General features: G+C 37.0%; 1 protein-coding gene across 2 annotated transcripts in view; it reads right to left on the bottom strand.

Annotated features, from left to right (window-relative positions):
- Positions 1-235: 235 nt before the first annotated feature.
- cacng3b (calcium channel, voltage-dependent, gamma subunit 3b) overlaps positions 236-14,183 on the bottom strand; it is a 105,553-nt gene continuing 91,605 nt past the window's right edge. For both annotated transcript variants that reach the window (XM_073944749.1, XM_688207.9), the window contains exons 3-4: positions 5,247-5,387; positions 236-2,873 (exon numbers count right to left, since the gene is read on the bottom strand). In XM_073944749.1, the coding sequence (XP_073800850.1) occupies positions 2,380-2,873; positions 5,247-5,387 (635 nt within the window). In that variant the 3' untranslated portion in view covers positions 236-2,379. The remainder of the gene's footprint in view (positions 2,874-5,246; positions 5,388-14,183) is intronic.

Below are 14,183 nucleotides of genomic sequence, written 5' to 3'. Positions count from 1 at the left end.
TTTTGATGGATTAGACATTTCTTTTGAATAACGTGCACCCATATGACCTGAAAATGTGGGTTTATCAAGTAAATTGTGATCATTTTGATTTCATGTGGACTTTAATATCCTTCCATTCCTGACTTCGAACCAAAACACTGCAGTTGTGATCAATCATTTCCTTTATTACTGCTTTATTTCAAATCTGCCGATCGGCTTGCACAATCATTTTGTGAAGAAGACAAAGAGTGCATCGTTGGCATTCTTAAAACGGACTTTATTTGTCTAAATCTTTAAATACTCTCCGACTATTATCTTTATTGATGTAAACTACTGTATTTAAAAGGTGTGCTTTTTTTCTACAGCATGTATCAAGCTGAGACTGCTGTTTTCATTGAGAGGTCACGTACACAATGTTGCAGGCCTAAGTGGTGAGTGACGGGGCCTAAAACTCAATGGATGTGATCTGCTGAGCAATAACAGTCCTGGTAAAGAGGAGCTGATGCGAGGCAGTGATGGAGATGAAGGAGCAAAAGCGAGCGAAAGTGAGAGACCCGGCGACGGGCGCTCGGAGTAGGCAGAAGAGACAGGCACTAGGTGCTCTGAGAGAGACTTGAAGGGTTGAACTGTTCAGCTGTGCCAAAAGCACTCCGGCGGACGCCTTCAAATATGAAACACTTAAGTTTTGGACCCAGAACAGCACAATTTCACAACAAAAAGTGGATCCAAACAAAAGGCAACATTTACAGTAATATTCCCAGTGAGGCTAGCATGACTTCGATAAGCAGAATGAAATAAAACTGGAGATGAGCATCTGGCTTGCATGAATCTGGAGGCTAAAGTACATGCACGTCAGCTCTTGGGGGATTCTGAAATGAGGTGAAACCTACATTATTATAGATGTTCCAGGATCTACTTCCGTTTCTAGCTAACCGACACAGGGATTAATAATCGTGACAATGCAAAGGAAAACTTGTATACATTATATCATCACGTTTGAATATGTTTTGCATAAATTAATATCGTAAGGTAAAGAAATGCTTTTCGGTTCAGCTATTTTAAGGGCAAATTAGTTGTTTTCTCGGTTGGCTGAAATTCTTTAAAGCCCTTGTATGCTTTTTATCTGAAAACCAAAAGCCCTTGGAGTTTATATTCATATTAACTAAGCAACTAAAGTACAGTATACGTTTATATTTTGTAGTCCAGTATAGCGTGGATGTAGCATTAATGTAGATAGTAGATGAGTAGTATATATTTTGAAAGAGATGCTGCATGTTCGTAAGCATTCGTAGCGTTTGTTGTTGTGTTGTTTGTGTGTTTGGACTGGAACCTGAATATCAGTCCATTTCAAGGCTTGTCTTTTCATGATATGCGAATGGTTCAAATACACTGGGCAGTTCCTTTTGTTTTCATAATGTTCAAACATTTTTTTTAATATATATATATATATATCTATAAACTCTTGATGGTAAATGTATGAACAATATTTTCTCTAAAAATACTTCAACTATACACAATTAAGAAATTTACATTTGGCAGCCAACTGCTTTTCTTTTGATAACAGATGAACAAAAATATGAACACAATATCCATATTAATATGCGTAAGGGCCTCCGATAAACCTAATATTAAGGTGTTTTAATATATATTAATAGTATCTCATTGTAAATCACAAAAAAACCCTCTCAGTACATTTAAAACGAAACAAATGTAATACCAAAAACCTTTGGTGGGCTAAAAGATCATTTTAATAACAAGCATTTTAACCCTGTTATAAAACTTAATGCAGGGGAATCTGGGGCTGTTTGCAATGGAAACAATGGGAGTAAACAAAAAAATAAATAAATAAAGGATCTGTGTGAATGGCATGCAAGGCCCGGCCAAGTGGGCAGCGTGTAGGTGGGATGAGTGGGGTGATCAGCATGAGAAGGTGGCACAAGTTTCCAACCCGGGGAGAAAAACCAACAATGTATACAATCTTGTGAGCGTGAGGCGCCACTCACCAGCTATGGGCTACTGAGCTGTGCATAAGGCGAGTATTGGGACAGCCTTTCGGTTCGTCTGTCAGATGCGTTACAATCCTCCCCCTCAGAGGGCTTCATCACAGTTTCGCTGGGCTACCTTGAGGATCTCCATTGGACACTGAGGAGAGGACTAGCATTCTACTCCAGTAGCCCTTAGGGGGAGGGATCTGTGTGTGTGTGTGAGTCAAGTGGAACGACAGAAAAAACAGTGACTGAAAAATGAGGATTAAAAGGAAGCACCAATGATCTAACAATTACCATCTATATTTATATATACTGTTATAGAAAGAGGGTTATAGCCCTGCAGGCCTCGAGTGAATTCTTCTTCCAGCTCAAGTCTGTGGTCTTGGCACTTTCTCTGTGCTTATACTCTCTTTCAGACTGGAGTGGTCCTCCTGTTGGCCGCATCTTTGAAGTCCTTAGCGTTGGAGTTGTGCGCCTGCAAAAACTCCCTCTCGGAGTTAAGCAAGGCACCCATTGCCGCCTTGGAGGGATCCCTGGATAGGGTGTACATGGAGATGTCTGCTGCGGCAGGGCCTGTGTAGCCACTTTTCCCCATGGGCGAAGCGTCACGAGAGGCAGGTTCACTGGAGCGGCAGCTGGAGCGCCGGCGGAATCGGTAGCGGTAGCTGGGGATGCGACTGAACGCCGACTTCTTGATCAGCTCGGTGCGAGACTTGGCGCGCAGCTTTCGGTGTTTTTCGATGAACATGTGCACGGCGAGCACACCCACCATCTCGGCCATTATGAATGACAGGGCGCCGAAGTAGAAAGACCATCCGTATGAGTAGCTCTTCTTGGAGTCACTCTGCCCGGGGTCGCCCGAATTGGCGGATATATACACGATAATACCGATGATGTTACTTAGGCCTGCGTGAAGAGAAGAGGGCGAGAGAGAAAGAGAGAAAGTTATGGCTCAGCACGCAGCTGTGGCTCATCATTCCGTATCATTACACAAGAATGCATCGCTTATCAGCCATGCGGAAAACAAAGAACAATTGAAACATTTTAATTAGCTTTTTTATCATCGCCATCATATTGAAGGGTAAATAATTACCCGTTTGCCATCGAACATTTAGATCATAACCAATAGGAAGAGGCGGTTGTTGTGTACAAAAGCGACGCTCAGTCATCAGCGGTGCCTGCGCAGCAATCATGAGGATTGATTCATCATGATTCATTTGCAACAGAGGGAGTCGGGCTCATTTGTGTGCTCGTGATGGCCTAATGGGCTCTTCTCTAAATATTTGACCAATGCCGTTCTGTTTGAGGATCCCCCGTCTGTTTCCCTTTTTCCAGGCCAGAGCTACAGCAGTGGGTCAATATGCTGGCCTGCTGTTTGTTTACACAGTTCTTGCCGGCCCATTCATTTCCTTTGTCAATAATCAGAGTTAATCTGGGAAGTCAACACAAATCTGCAGGGTCTACAGGGAGGACGACACCCTAAACTGTCTGTGAAACAATCCATTCTCATGCTGTAACCCGATCAGGGGCAGACTTATTAATTTGGGGGCCCTAAGCAATACCATGTATGGGGCCCTATACTGTAGCATTAAAACTCTTTTTCTCTATAGATATTTCTTTTCTCTGTAGGTTTATTTATTTATTTATTTATTTATTGTAAATAAACTGCATGTTATAAATATAAATTTTAAGTAGAACCTTTATCTTCTTAAGGCAAAATTAAATACAATTAAATTAATTAAATACATCTCACTAAGGAAACAATTAAAAAAACTTCTCAAACTAACTATATGTAGTTAATCAGCCATATTTGTGATCAGATTTTAATATTTGCATGTGCAGTATGAAAGAAACGTTCACTATTCATGGGGGCGCCAGGTTTTAAAAAGAAGTAATACCATTAAAATATTATGGTTATAGACAGATTTTACCATATATGATGGAAAATTAATCAGACCCCCTTTTTTGCAATTACGCGATCACAGATTACAACGCAAAATCAACAAAAAAGTCCCAAATGTTTGTGCGATCTTGCAAAATTCTTAATTAAACACAAGATAATCGCAAAAAAACATGTAAATAATTTCATGAAACATCCAATTCCAAACCATACAATCAGGCCTGGATTAATAATTCAGAGGCCCCTGTGCACATTGTCTTGTAGAGCTCCTTACCTGGCCGCAACCTAATAGTTAAATTAAAAATATGAATAATATAATATAAATAATTATATAGTGCATATATAATTATAGATCTTATTTGTCTTTAAAGCATCTAAAGCACACTTTGATAAAAAATACTAATAAAACTATAAGGAAAATTAATATTTTTAGTATACTTGTTTAAGTTCACTGAAGCAGTACTAAAATATATAAAATAAAGGGTATTCATTGTAAATACAATTTAGTTATATTAAGAGGTCGCTAACATTTAACACCAGGTGGAAAATAACTAGAGATTTTAAATAGAATATTAAAAAAAAAACTATTTAGATGCTATTTATACACATGGAATTATTAAATACCCACAAGCCACTCGTGATATTATTTTACAATTTAATTTTTAAACAAAAATATTTCCTTTCTATTAAAAATAAACGTATTTCTAATCTGTATGTATATACAGATCTAATCTGTATGTATATACAGAATCTGTATGTATATACGATATGTAATGGGGAAAAAAAAAGGATTCGAACCAGGTTGATGATCAATCGCATCAAAACATGAAGCCATGCGCTTTATGAGCTACACCACTCATGCTGCCGTCAGGTGCCCTCTACAGTTATGTTGTCTCCGTTGATCAAACGTGATAGACTGAAATTGCTCAAATAGCTTATTCCAACGAAGTGCGCTTTTTGCACTTATTAGCCAAAATAGTCCCTCCAAAATCGGCATTTCCCCTTCTCGCACCTGAGGTGATCATTGGCATAGTTCTGTTGTTCACCTGAGAAATAGAAGCCGTTTCTAATATATCAATTTGAGGTGTTGGTTGGCACAAAAACTTTTATATGTGGAAAATTGTCCTTCTATCAGGTGCAAGATGACTTAAATCACTCGCTCCTGCCCTCAATCTGGCAACCTGGGTGTCAAACTTATATACTGCACCTTAAAAAAGGGGGAATTAATCAGTTAAAGGTGATGAATTTCTGTTTCTTTCCGATGAATCATCCAGCCCTACTCTTTCCTACAACTGAACAATTGACTGTGGTTCAGAAACAGCCACAAACATAAACAAACGGAGCTTGCTAGCAGTGATGCAGTGGTTTTAATCTCTTACCAGCAGAGACAAAGAAGATTCCGGCACTGAGGATGACATTGTGTCTGCTCCTGTAAAATTCGCTAGCAGCCACACACAAACCTCCCATGAACAGGAGCCCGACGCTCATGATGGGGAAGATGCTGGACGCTCTCACTGCTCCTGAGGGACATACAAGCAAACCCAAACACATTAGTAACACTGCAAACAGCACTGAGAAAACTAGCTGTACACGGGGTCAGAAAACAGTTTTATGTGAATTACATCTTACATAAGGGTTCATTTATGTTTAAATAGATAAAAATAAATAAAAAAAACCCTGTGCAATGGTGTGTCAGGAACTATATTTTACCCACGTCATACTCTTCCTGAACTCTCTCCACTCACTCACTGTTCTGGCCAGAATCAAATTTTCTTTTGTAAGTCACTTAGGATAAAACAATAAATATTTCATGTCTAGCAGAATGGTGCCACTCAAAGAATTGGCTTGAAATTAAATTAACATTTGTTCCTTTACCATATTTATTATCAGTGCTGGGTACATGCAATCTGGTTTACATAAACTAAAATTGTCCATGTAATTAGGCTACATTTTAAAATCAGATTGCAGTTATAGATTGCAAATTGTATGCAATGAAAGCAGATTATTTATTGATTCCTTTTTGACTTTCCTTTCTAAACAATTTTAACATGCGTCATTACATTTAGCTCTGAAAGTTTATAATAGAATAGGCATTTAAAGGTTTTGAGTGCAAATTTCTAAAAAGAGCTATCTTTGAAGCTATATGAAATTTATTTCTGATTTAATTTAGTTTTGCTACGGTTAAACCATCTGTCCACACTACGCCGGAGTTTACGAGCGTCCAAAATGGAGCGTCCATTTTGTCGTGCTCCGTCTCAGTGTGGATGGTTTAAAACGGAGACATCTAAAAATGGAGGCGGTGCTGCAGACATTCGCCTCTCTGATTGGGGTTTTTCCTCAATATTAGCCTACACACAGTTCAGTCCTGCATCCTCTCCTTGTAATTTCAGACTTTGCAAGTTTGATATGGAAAGTCTGATATGGAAAACAAACTCCCGAGGATACGTCTGGTAAATTTTCAAAGGAAACAGTGTATTTTATAACCTCATTCGCATCACCCTGGCTACATTGTTTCACTATCTTAACAATAAAATGAAAACATGATATGAGGGACTGCTATTTTCATTTTGATATTAACAACTTAACAGACAGCAGAAATGTTGAGGCATCATGCTGCATATTTATTTAAGCTTCATCTTTACTGTATCATATTTATAACAAAATGGAGCCTATAACACTACCTTCTTTCATCTTCATTGAAAATACGAAGAAAAAAAAACATACCCTCTCTTTTGCTGAATATCAGTTTTGATAATCAATAATGGCCATTATAAAAGTATAACGTACAATAAATGTATACATTATAGGAAACAAAGGCAAGCAATCAGTCAATATACGGAATGTACATGGTTATATTAATTATTAACTTATCTTTGCGCTCAGCCAAAACACGTTACCTTAGAACAAGTAATAGATTCAAAAGACTAAATTCGGGGAATATGTCGTTAGATATAGACAGCAAGATGAATTAAATATCTCGTTTAGCAAATATAGTGAGATTGGATCCAGGGGTAGATCCTTGATGAACACTCAGACGAGCACAGCTCTCATCTGGCTGGATAGGCTGCAGCGCATGCCAGTGTCTGTGTGTGGTCATGTGATGTGCGATTTCAGTGGTTTGGTGTGGACGGAGGGCCGTGCAGGTTGAAACGCTAGTGTAGACGCGGATTGTTTTCATTATAAAACACCGTTTTAAACGTAGTGTAAACGGGGCCTCAATGTCAGAGTCAGATTACATTACAGACTAAATTTTAATTATGGCACTTGTAATCAGTAATAGAATACTACTTTTAATAAACCATGGTTTAGATGGTGAGAGAGTCCCTGATACTATTGTTGCTTTTATGAATTCTAACCACAAGAAAACTATAAACAGTATCATTCAAATTTGAAATAACTTTTTTTGAATAATGGCAAAACTGCATTTTCAGCATCATTTTAATTCATTCATTAATTTCCCTTTAGCTTAGTCCCTTTATTCATCAGGGGTCTACACAGCACAATGAACTTCCAACTTATCCAGCATTTGCTTTACTCAGTGGATGCTCTTCCAGCTGCAACCCAGTACTGGAAACATTCATATGCACTCATTCACACACATACCCTTTGGCCAAGTTAGTCTATTCAATTCACCTATAGCGCATGTTTTTGGACTGTAGGGGAAACTGGAGCACCCGGAGGAAACCCACACAAACATGAAGAGAACATGCAGCCTCCACACAGAAATGCCAACAGTGTTAACCACTGACCAACCGTGTCGCCCTTCAGCATCATTTTAGTGTAACATAATGATTCAGGTATGTTTATAATATTCTGGTTTGCTGCTCAAGACATATTATAATAAAATTAAGAGATAGTTCACCCCAAAATTTAAATGTACTCACTATTTAATCCCCCTGAACCGGTTATAAACTTTCATGACAAGTTTCATTCTGCTGTAGAACCCAAAACAAGATCATTCGAAGACCATTGACATCCATAGTAGGAAAAACAAACACTATACAGGAGTCAATGGTTATAGGTTTATTTCTTTCAAATATTTCTCTTGTGTTCAACAGAAGAAAAATATACAAATATGATTGGAGCAAGTAAGGGGAGAGTAAATTATGACACAATTGCTTGCTTTCATGTGACACTTTCAACAAAAATACACTAACAAATATATGCACAGCTAGCAAATGATAAACTTCCAGTGAAAGCTTAATGTGACTATTTTCAAATTTATAAAGTTTCTTTTACAGCATCGATGTTGTAATGTAATGACAATAGATTCAGTTATATGGACGCATCCATTTAATTGTTCAAGCATAAAAAGAGATGAAAGACTGTGTAACCGATAGTGCTGTCAGGATCAGCTGGCGGTGGCAAAAACGTCAATAAAAATACTGGGGTAAAATAAACTGTTCTATTTTAAAGACATTGTGGGGTAAATGGAATTTAATGCAGGGCTTCTTGTCTGTACTAAGGATCCACTTTATTTCATATATCTATCAGACAGTGAATATCACTGATTTGTAAAGAAATCAGATCTTAAACTCAACTCTATAATGGAAAGAGTTCACTGGAAGCGCTGAAGCTGGCTGGCTAAAATTGAAAGTCTGTGTGCAATTACCCCATTAGACTAATTCATACAAAAAGAGTGCAAACATCATCAGTTCAGCAACTCACCACAACAAGATCTTCAACTTCAACCATAAAACAACCATTTTAATTTTTTTAAATAAAATCTTTGGGTGAACTTTGTCCTTAATGTTGAAGTATTTCCATTTAAAACAGTCTCTCATATTGTATTTCTCAAATAAACAATGAAAGAAAATAAATGTGTGAAATTGAACTCAAAAGTTGAATATGTATATCTGAATATATTTCCTCTGCTTAATTACTGCACTTGCGTTATTTTCCAAAAATAGATATAGTACCTTTCCCTAATTACATGAAAACATGAAAAAAAGAGGCTGTGATCTGAAAGATGTGCCGGTGAATCGATATAATGACAAACTTAGTGAAGCCTCCTAAGATTTACTAACATAATAACTTTTTATGGTACACACAGGTTGGTATTTTTTTGGATTTATGGCATAATCAGACTCTTTCTCATCCACTTTTGTCCTCTCTTGGATATCAAAAGAATGAAAAACGAAAGAGAGGAATTTGGTTTAATAACCCGGCATTTGAAGGCTCCATCCCAAGTGAGTCATCTGATGGCGCTCTGCAGAACGAATGTCTCCTCGAGGCGCTGTGTTTAGTTAAGTCTTCACAGATTTGAGCACTGCAACAGACAGCATCTGTCCAAAATGCCTCGTACTTCCTTCCAATTATTTGCGGACAGTTCTGGATCAGAAAATGCAGCACACACGGGGCTTCACAGACCGGCTGAACTCCTCGCTCGTTCGCTCTGCCTCAGATCAAGCTTGATCAGCCTCTTCAGAAACAGGATAAAAGCTAAAGGAGGGGCGTCTGAGAGTGTCAGGATCAATGTCAATAGCCTAGTTGACTGCCCTTATCAGTACGCTATTGCTATGCATACCGCAGCGCTGCAGCATTTGCCCTTCCTGACGCTTCTCCTCTAAGAAATAAATATTTTGGGACAAGAGGGGCAATAAGAAATAACCAGTGAATGTGAATATATCAGCCTTTTACATTCTGCTCTGATAGTGGTATACAATACATCACTAACAGATATCTAAATCAAATCTTAATTAAAACAATGCGAATCACTAAAGCACTCATGCAAAAACATCATGTCACGTATTGGCGGCCTCGGGTCTCAGGTAATTTAAAATAAATGAGCTTTTTCTAAACAGACCTGATAAGACCAGGAAAGTTATAGAACATAATGAGGTTACACTGATCTTCTCTAAATGATGAGTGATTGACATTTTAACATATTAGCATGTGTGTATGTGTGTGTAAAAGGGATATTCATTCATTCATTAACTTTCTTGTCGGCTCATTCCCTTTATTAATCTAGGGTCACCACAGCAGAATGAACCGCCAACTTATGCAGCACGTTTTTACACAGCGGATGCCCTTTCAGCCGCAACCCATCTCTGGGAAACATCCATACACACTTATTCACACTCATACACTACAGACTATTTTAGCATACCCAATTCACCTTTACCAGATGTCTTGGGACTGTGGGGGAAACCGGAGCACCTGGAGGAAACCCACGCGAACGCAGAGAGAACATGCAAACTCCAAACAGAAACGCCAACTGACCCAGCCAAGGCTCGAACCAGCGACCTTCTGGCTGTGAGGCGATAGCATTACCTACAGTGCTATTGCGTCGCTGTGTTAAAAATCCAACATTCCTGACCAATCAGGATCAGCTTTCTTTGTCGTTTCGCCGGACTACTCCATTGACAGCGGGAAAAACCAGAAAGAAACACAAAAACAGAGTCAACTAAATAATGCAGCGCCACACAAAAAAGTAAAAAAAAAAAAAATCTCAAACTGAAAAGATGTGTGCAAATGTGATGATTTAGAAGCATTTTTGACATTGATATGAAATGCTAAATTTGGCATTGTTAAAAAATAAACAGCTATTTAAAAAATGTAATATAATAAATGTGAAATATTTTTATTTGTGTATTCATAGTCAGTGAAACATTTTTCAGTTTTGATTAAACTCATTTGCTCATTGATTTCTTTGAAAGTTTTTAAATTTGATATTAAGCTTTGAGGGGCAAATAATTATTTCAATTAATTGTGCATAAACCAATAAATATAATTCAATAGTTCATATAAAGCATACAATTCATTAAAAGTTACCATATTAAATACATAAAATGAACATCTGCACTAGACAAAATATTTAGCCTTGTATGCTTAATTTATACCAAAAAAAAAAAAACATGAAATAAATGTTATAAAAAGCTAAATTTTAACTTTCTCAAGCATCAACATATTGTTACAACACCAATTTATATTTTTGTGATTGTATTTCTTAAAAAATAATGCTTCACCTTAATGATGTCAAATAAAACCTTATAATTTCAAGTGGAAAATTACTTTTAGAATTAAAAGGTTCAATCTGCATTTGCCCTGTTTTTTAAATTTTTTATATTATTTTTTTTTCTGTAGTATGCAGATAGAACCTTAAAATCCCAAGGCAATGTTATGCAGTGCTCAGCAAATATAACCCCTCACAAATCCATTTTTTTTAAATTGATATTTTTAATAGGAAGCTTCAAAACATTATATTTGTGCATAAATGATTAGTCAGTACTAAAGCCAAATCTGGAGCTTATCTAACAAAATAATCTACAATAAAGGTTCAAAAACTAGGACACCCACATTTATTAATTATTAATTTATAAATTTATTTTGCAATATTTTGCTTGAATTTAATTGTATTATCTTTCAATTTCTAAATGTCTTATATTATGTGACTATTATTTTATTATAATTTAATAATATATCTGTTTAATGAATCTGTTTTGTTTAAATGCACCAAAATACATTGTCTATATTCACTGAGAAATGGATACAAATATTCATTTTCAAAATGGGGTGTACTCAATTATGCTGAGCATTGTACATATAAAATTCATCAGGAAAAATTGTATTATGCAACTTAAGCTGAGCATTTGTTTTGTATGCAAAAGCACTTTGTAAAAGATGAGGTAAATATAGTACAGCACTAGTGAATCCATAATTATTAGGCTATTGTTTTTATTTTTATCAAGCTATCATGTTTATTTTTTTCAATCTGGTCTCAATTGAAAGCAGAGCTCAAAAACAGCTTGTACCCATCAGGCAGGCAATAATAACATCAAGTAACAGTTCATAAAAAATGAAAGGAATAGAACTGTGGCCAAATCAGTCAGCAGGACTTTTCCTCGTGGACGGTGGGGCTTCAGGCTGTGCACACGTCAATGCTGTTTACATTGGGGTCTAGTTGGGTTCGAAAATAAATGCTGTTGGCTTAGGTCTGCCATGGGGCTTATTTTATCAGGTTTTTCTCAGGTCAGTTTTTTGCTTTTAAATATGTTATAAAGATCAGTCGTGGGTATGAAGTGATTACGGTTGATTTAGATACAGATGTTAAAGGGTTAGTTCACCCAAAAACGAACATTCTGTCCTCATTTAGTCACCCTAAACTTGTTTCTTTGTTCCATTAAACACAAAATAAGTAATTTAGAACAATGTTGGAAACCTGTAACCACTGATTTCCACAGAATTTGTTTTGGTCACACTTTATTTTGATGATCCATTTGTTGAATTTAAGTTACATACCAACTATTTCTCATTAGATATAAGTAGATTGTTAGGTTGGGGTTAGGGTTAGTGTAAGTTAACAAGTACTTGCAACGTTTCTTATAGTCAGTTAAATGTCTGTTGAAGGAGCAGTATCAACAAGTATTAAGCAGACAATCTACTAAAACGAACCATCAAAATAAAGTGTTACCTTTATTTTTTCTACTATGGAAGTCAACAGGTTTTCATCTTTCAAAAAAAGTCTTATTTTTAACCTCATAAAGGTTTGGAACCTATTGAGGGTACATATACAGAGAGTAAATTTGTTGGTTAGAACTTAGTGATGTTACGCAGTTGGTGGAGTGATAACTTCTGCTAATTAAACAATGCAAGATAAAAATAGTTGTAGATCATTGCAGTAAATTGTGGCATGAAGTACTGCTTTGCTATTTTTGTTCACTGTTATTTTTCTGATTACCATAAGTCATGTGAAAACACATGAACACTTCAGAAAATGTGTTTTAATATTCCTAGCGAACTGAATGATTTTTTTTTTTAATGTGTGAGATGAAAGCTGTAGATTGTATTGCATGTAAGCTTGTTGTTTTGCTCTTGTGCATGTTCTATTTAAGTGCATTAGTCATTCTAAGCAGAAATTATGCTTCTAATTTCAAGTCAAGGGCTATAATTAAAAGTTTGCAATAGTTTGTTGGAATTATAGATTCAGGAAACAGCACTTGCAAGCGTATAGTTGCAATATACACTCATCGGCCACTTTATTAAGCATATAGTACCAGGTTGGACCCCTTTTTGCCTTGACAACTGTTTTAATCCTTTGTGGCATAAATTCAACAAGATACTGGAAATATTCCTCAGAGATTTTTGGTCCATAATGACATGATAGCATCACACAGTTGCTGCAGATTTGTCAGGTGCACATCCATAGTGTGAATCTCCCATTCCACCACATCCCAAAGGTGCTCTATTGGATTGAGATCTGGTGACTGTGGAGGTCATTTGAGTACAATGAACTCATTATCATGCTCAGGTAACCAGTCTGAGAAGATTCAAGCTTAATGACATGGCGTGTTATCCCGCTGGAAGTAGCCATGAGAAGATGGGTCCACTGTGATCATAAAGAATGGTCAGCCACAATATTTCGGTAGGTTGTGGCATTGATGACACTCAATTGGTACTAATGAGCCCAAAGTATTCCAAGAAAATATTCCCGACACCATTACACCACCAGCCTGAACTATTGATACAAGGCAGGATGGATCCATGCTTTCATGGTGTTGATGCCAACAATTCTGATTCTGTCATCCGAATTTCGCAGCAGAAAGTGAGACTCATCGAACCATGCAACGTTTTTCCAATCTTCTATTGTCCAATTTTGGTGAGCCTGTGCAAATTGTAGCCTCAGTTTTCTGTTCTTAGTTGACAGGAGTGACACCTGCTGAGGTCTTCTGCTGCTGAAGCCCATCCGCCTCAAGGTTGGATGTGTTGTGCGTTCAGAGATGCTCTTCTGCATACCTTGGTTGTCTCAAGTGGTTATTTAAGTTACTGTTGCCCTTCTATCAGCTCAAACCAATCTGGCCATTCTCCTCTGACCACTGGCATCAACATGGCATTTGCACCAACAGAAATGGATATTTTCTTTTTTCGTACCATTCTCTGTAAACCCTAGAGATGGTTGTGCATGAAAATTCCAGAAGATCAGCGGCTTCTGAAATACTTAGACCAGCAAGTCTGGCACCAACAACCATGTCACGTTCAAAACCACTTAAATCACCTTTCTTCCCCATTCTGATGTTTGGTTCGAACAACAGCAGACCGTCTTGTCCAACCAATTAAACTAGCAACACAAATTATATATATAAATAAAGAGTTCAGATGCCATCTGTAAACTTCCTGTAAAAAGATCAACCTCTTGTGTCAAAGAATAATTTTTTTTTCATTGCCTTTAAAGTGAAATAACTAATCATAATCTTAAGAGTCTGAGAAAATTAAAACTCTATAGAAGACGTTTGGCCAGAGGAGAAATGACTGTGCCTAACAGAGCCTGGTTTCTCCCTCTTCTAAAAATGCTATAAAATTAAACATGAATTGAACTG

This window comes from Danio rerio, chromosome 3 (genome assembly GCF_049306965.1).
Source record: "Danio rerio strain Tuebingen ecotype United States chromosome 3, GRCz12tu, whole genome shotgun sequence".
NCBI lineage: Eukaryota > Metazoa > Chordata > Actinopteri > Cypriniformes > Danionidae > Danio > Danio rerio.
The sequence above is the reverse complement of the archived record's forward strand: the minus strand, read 5'-3'. Positions and strand labels throughout refer to the sequence as shown.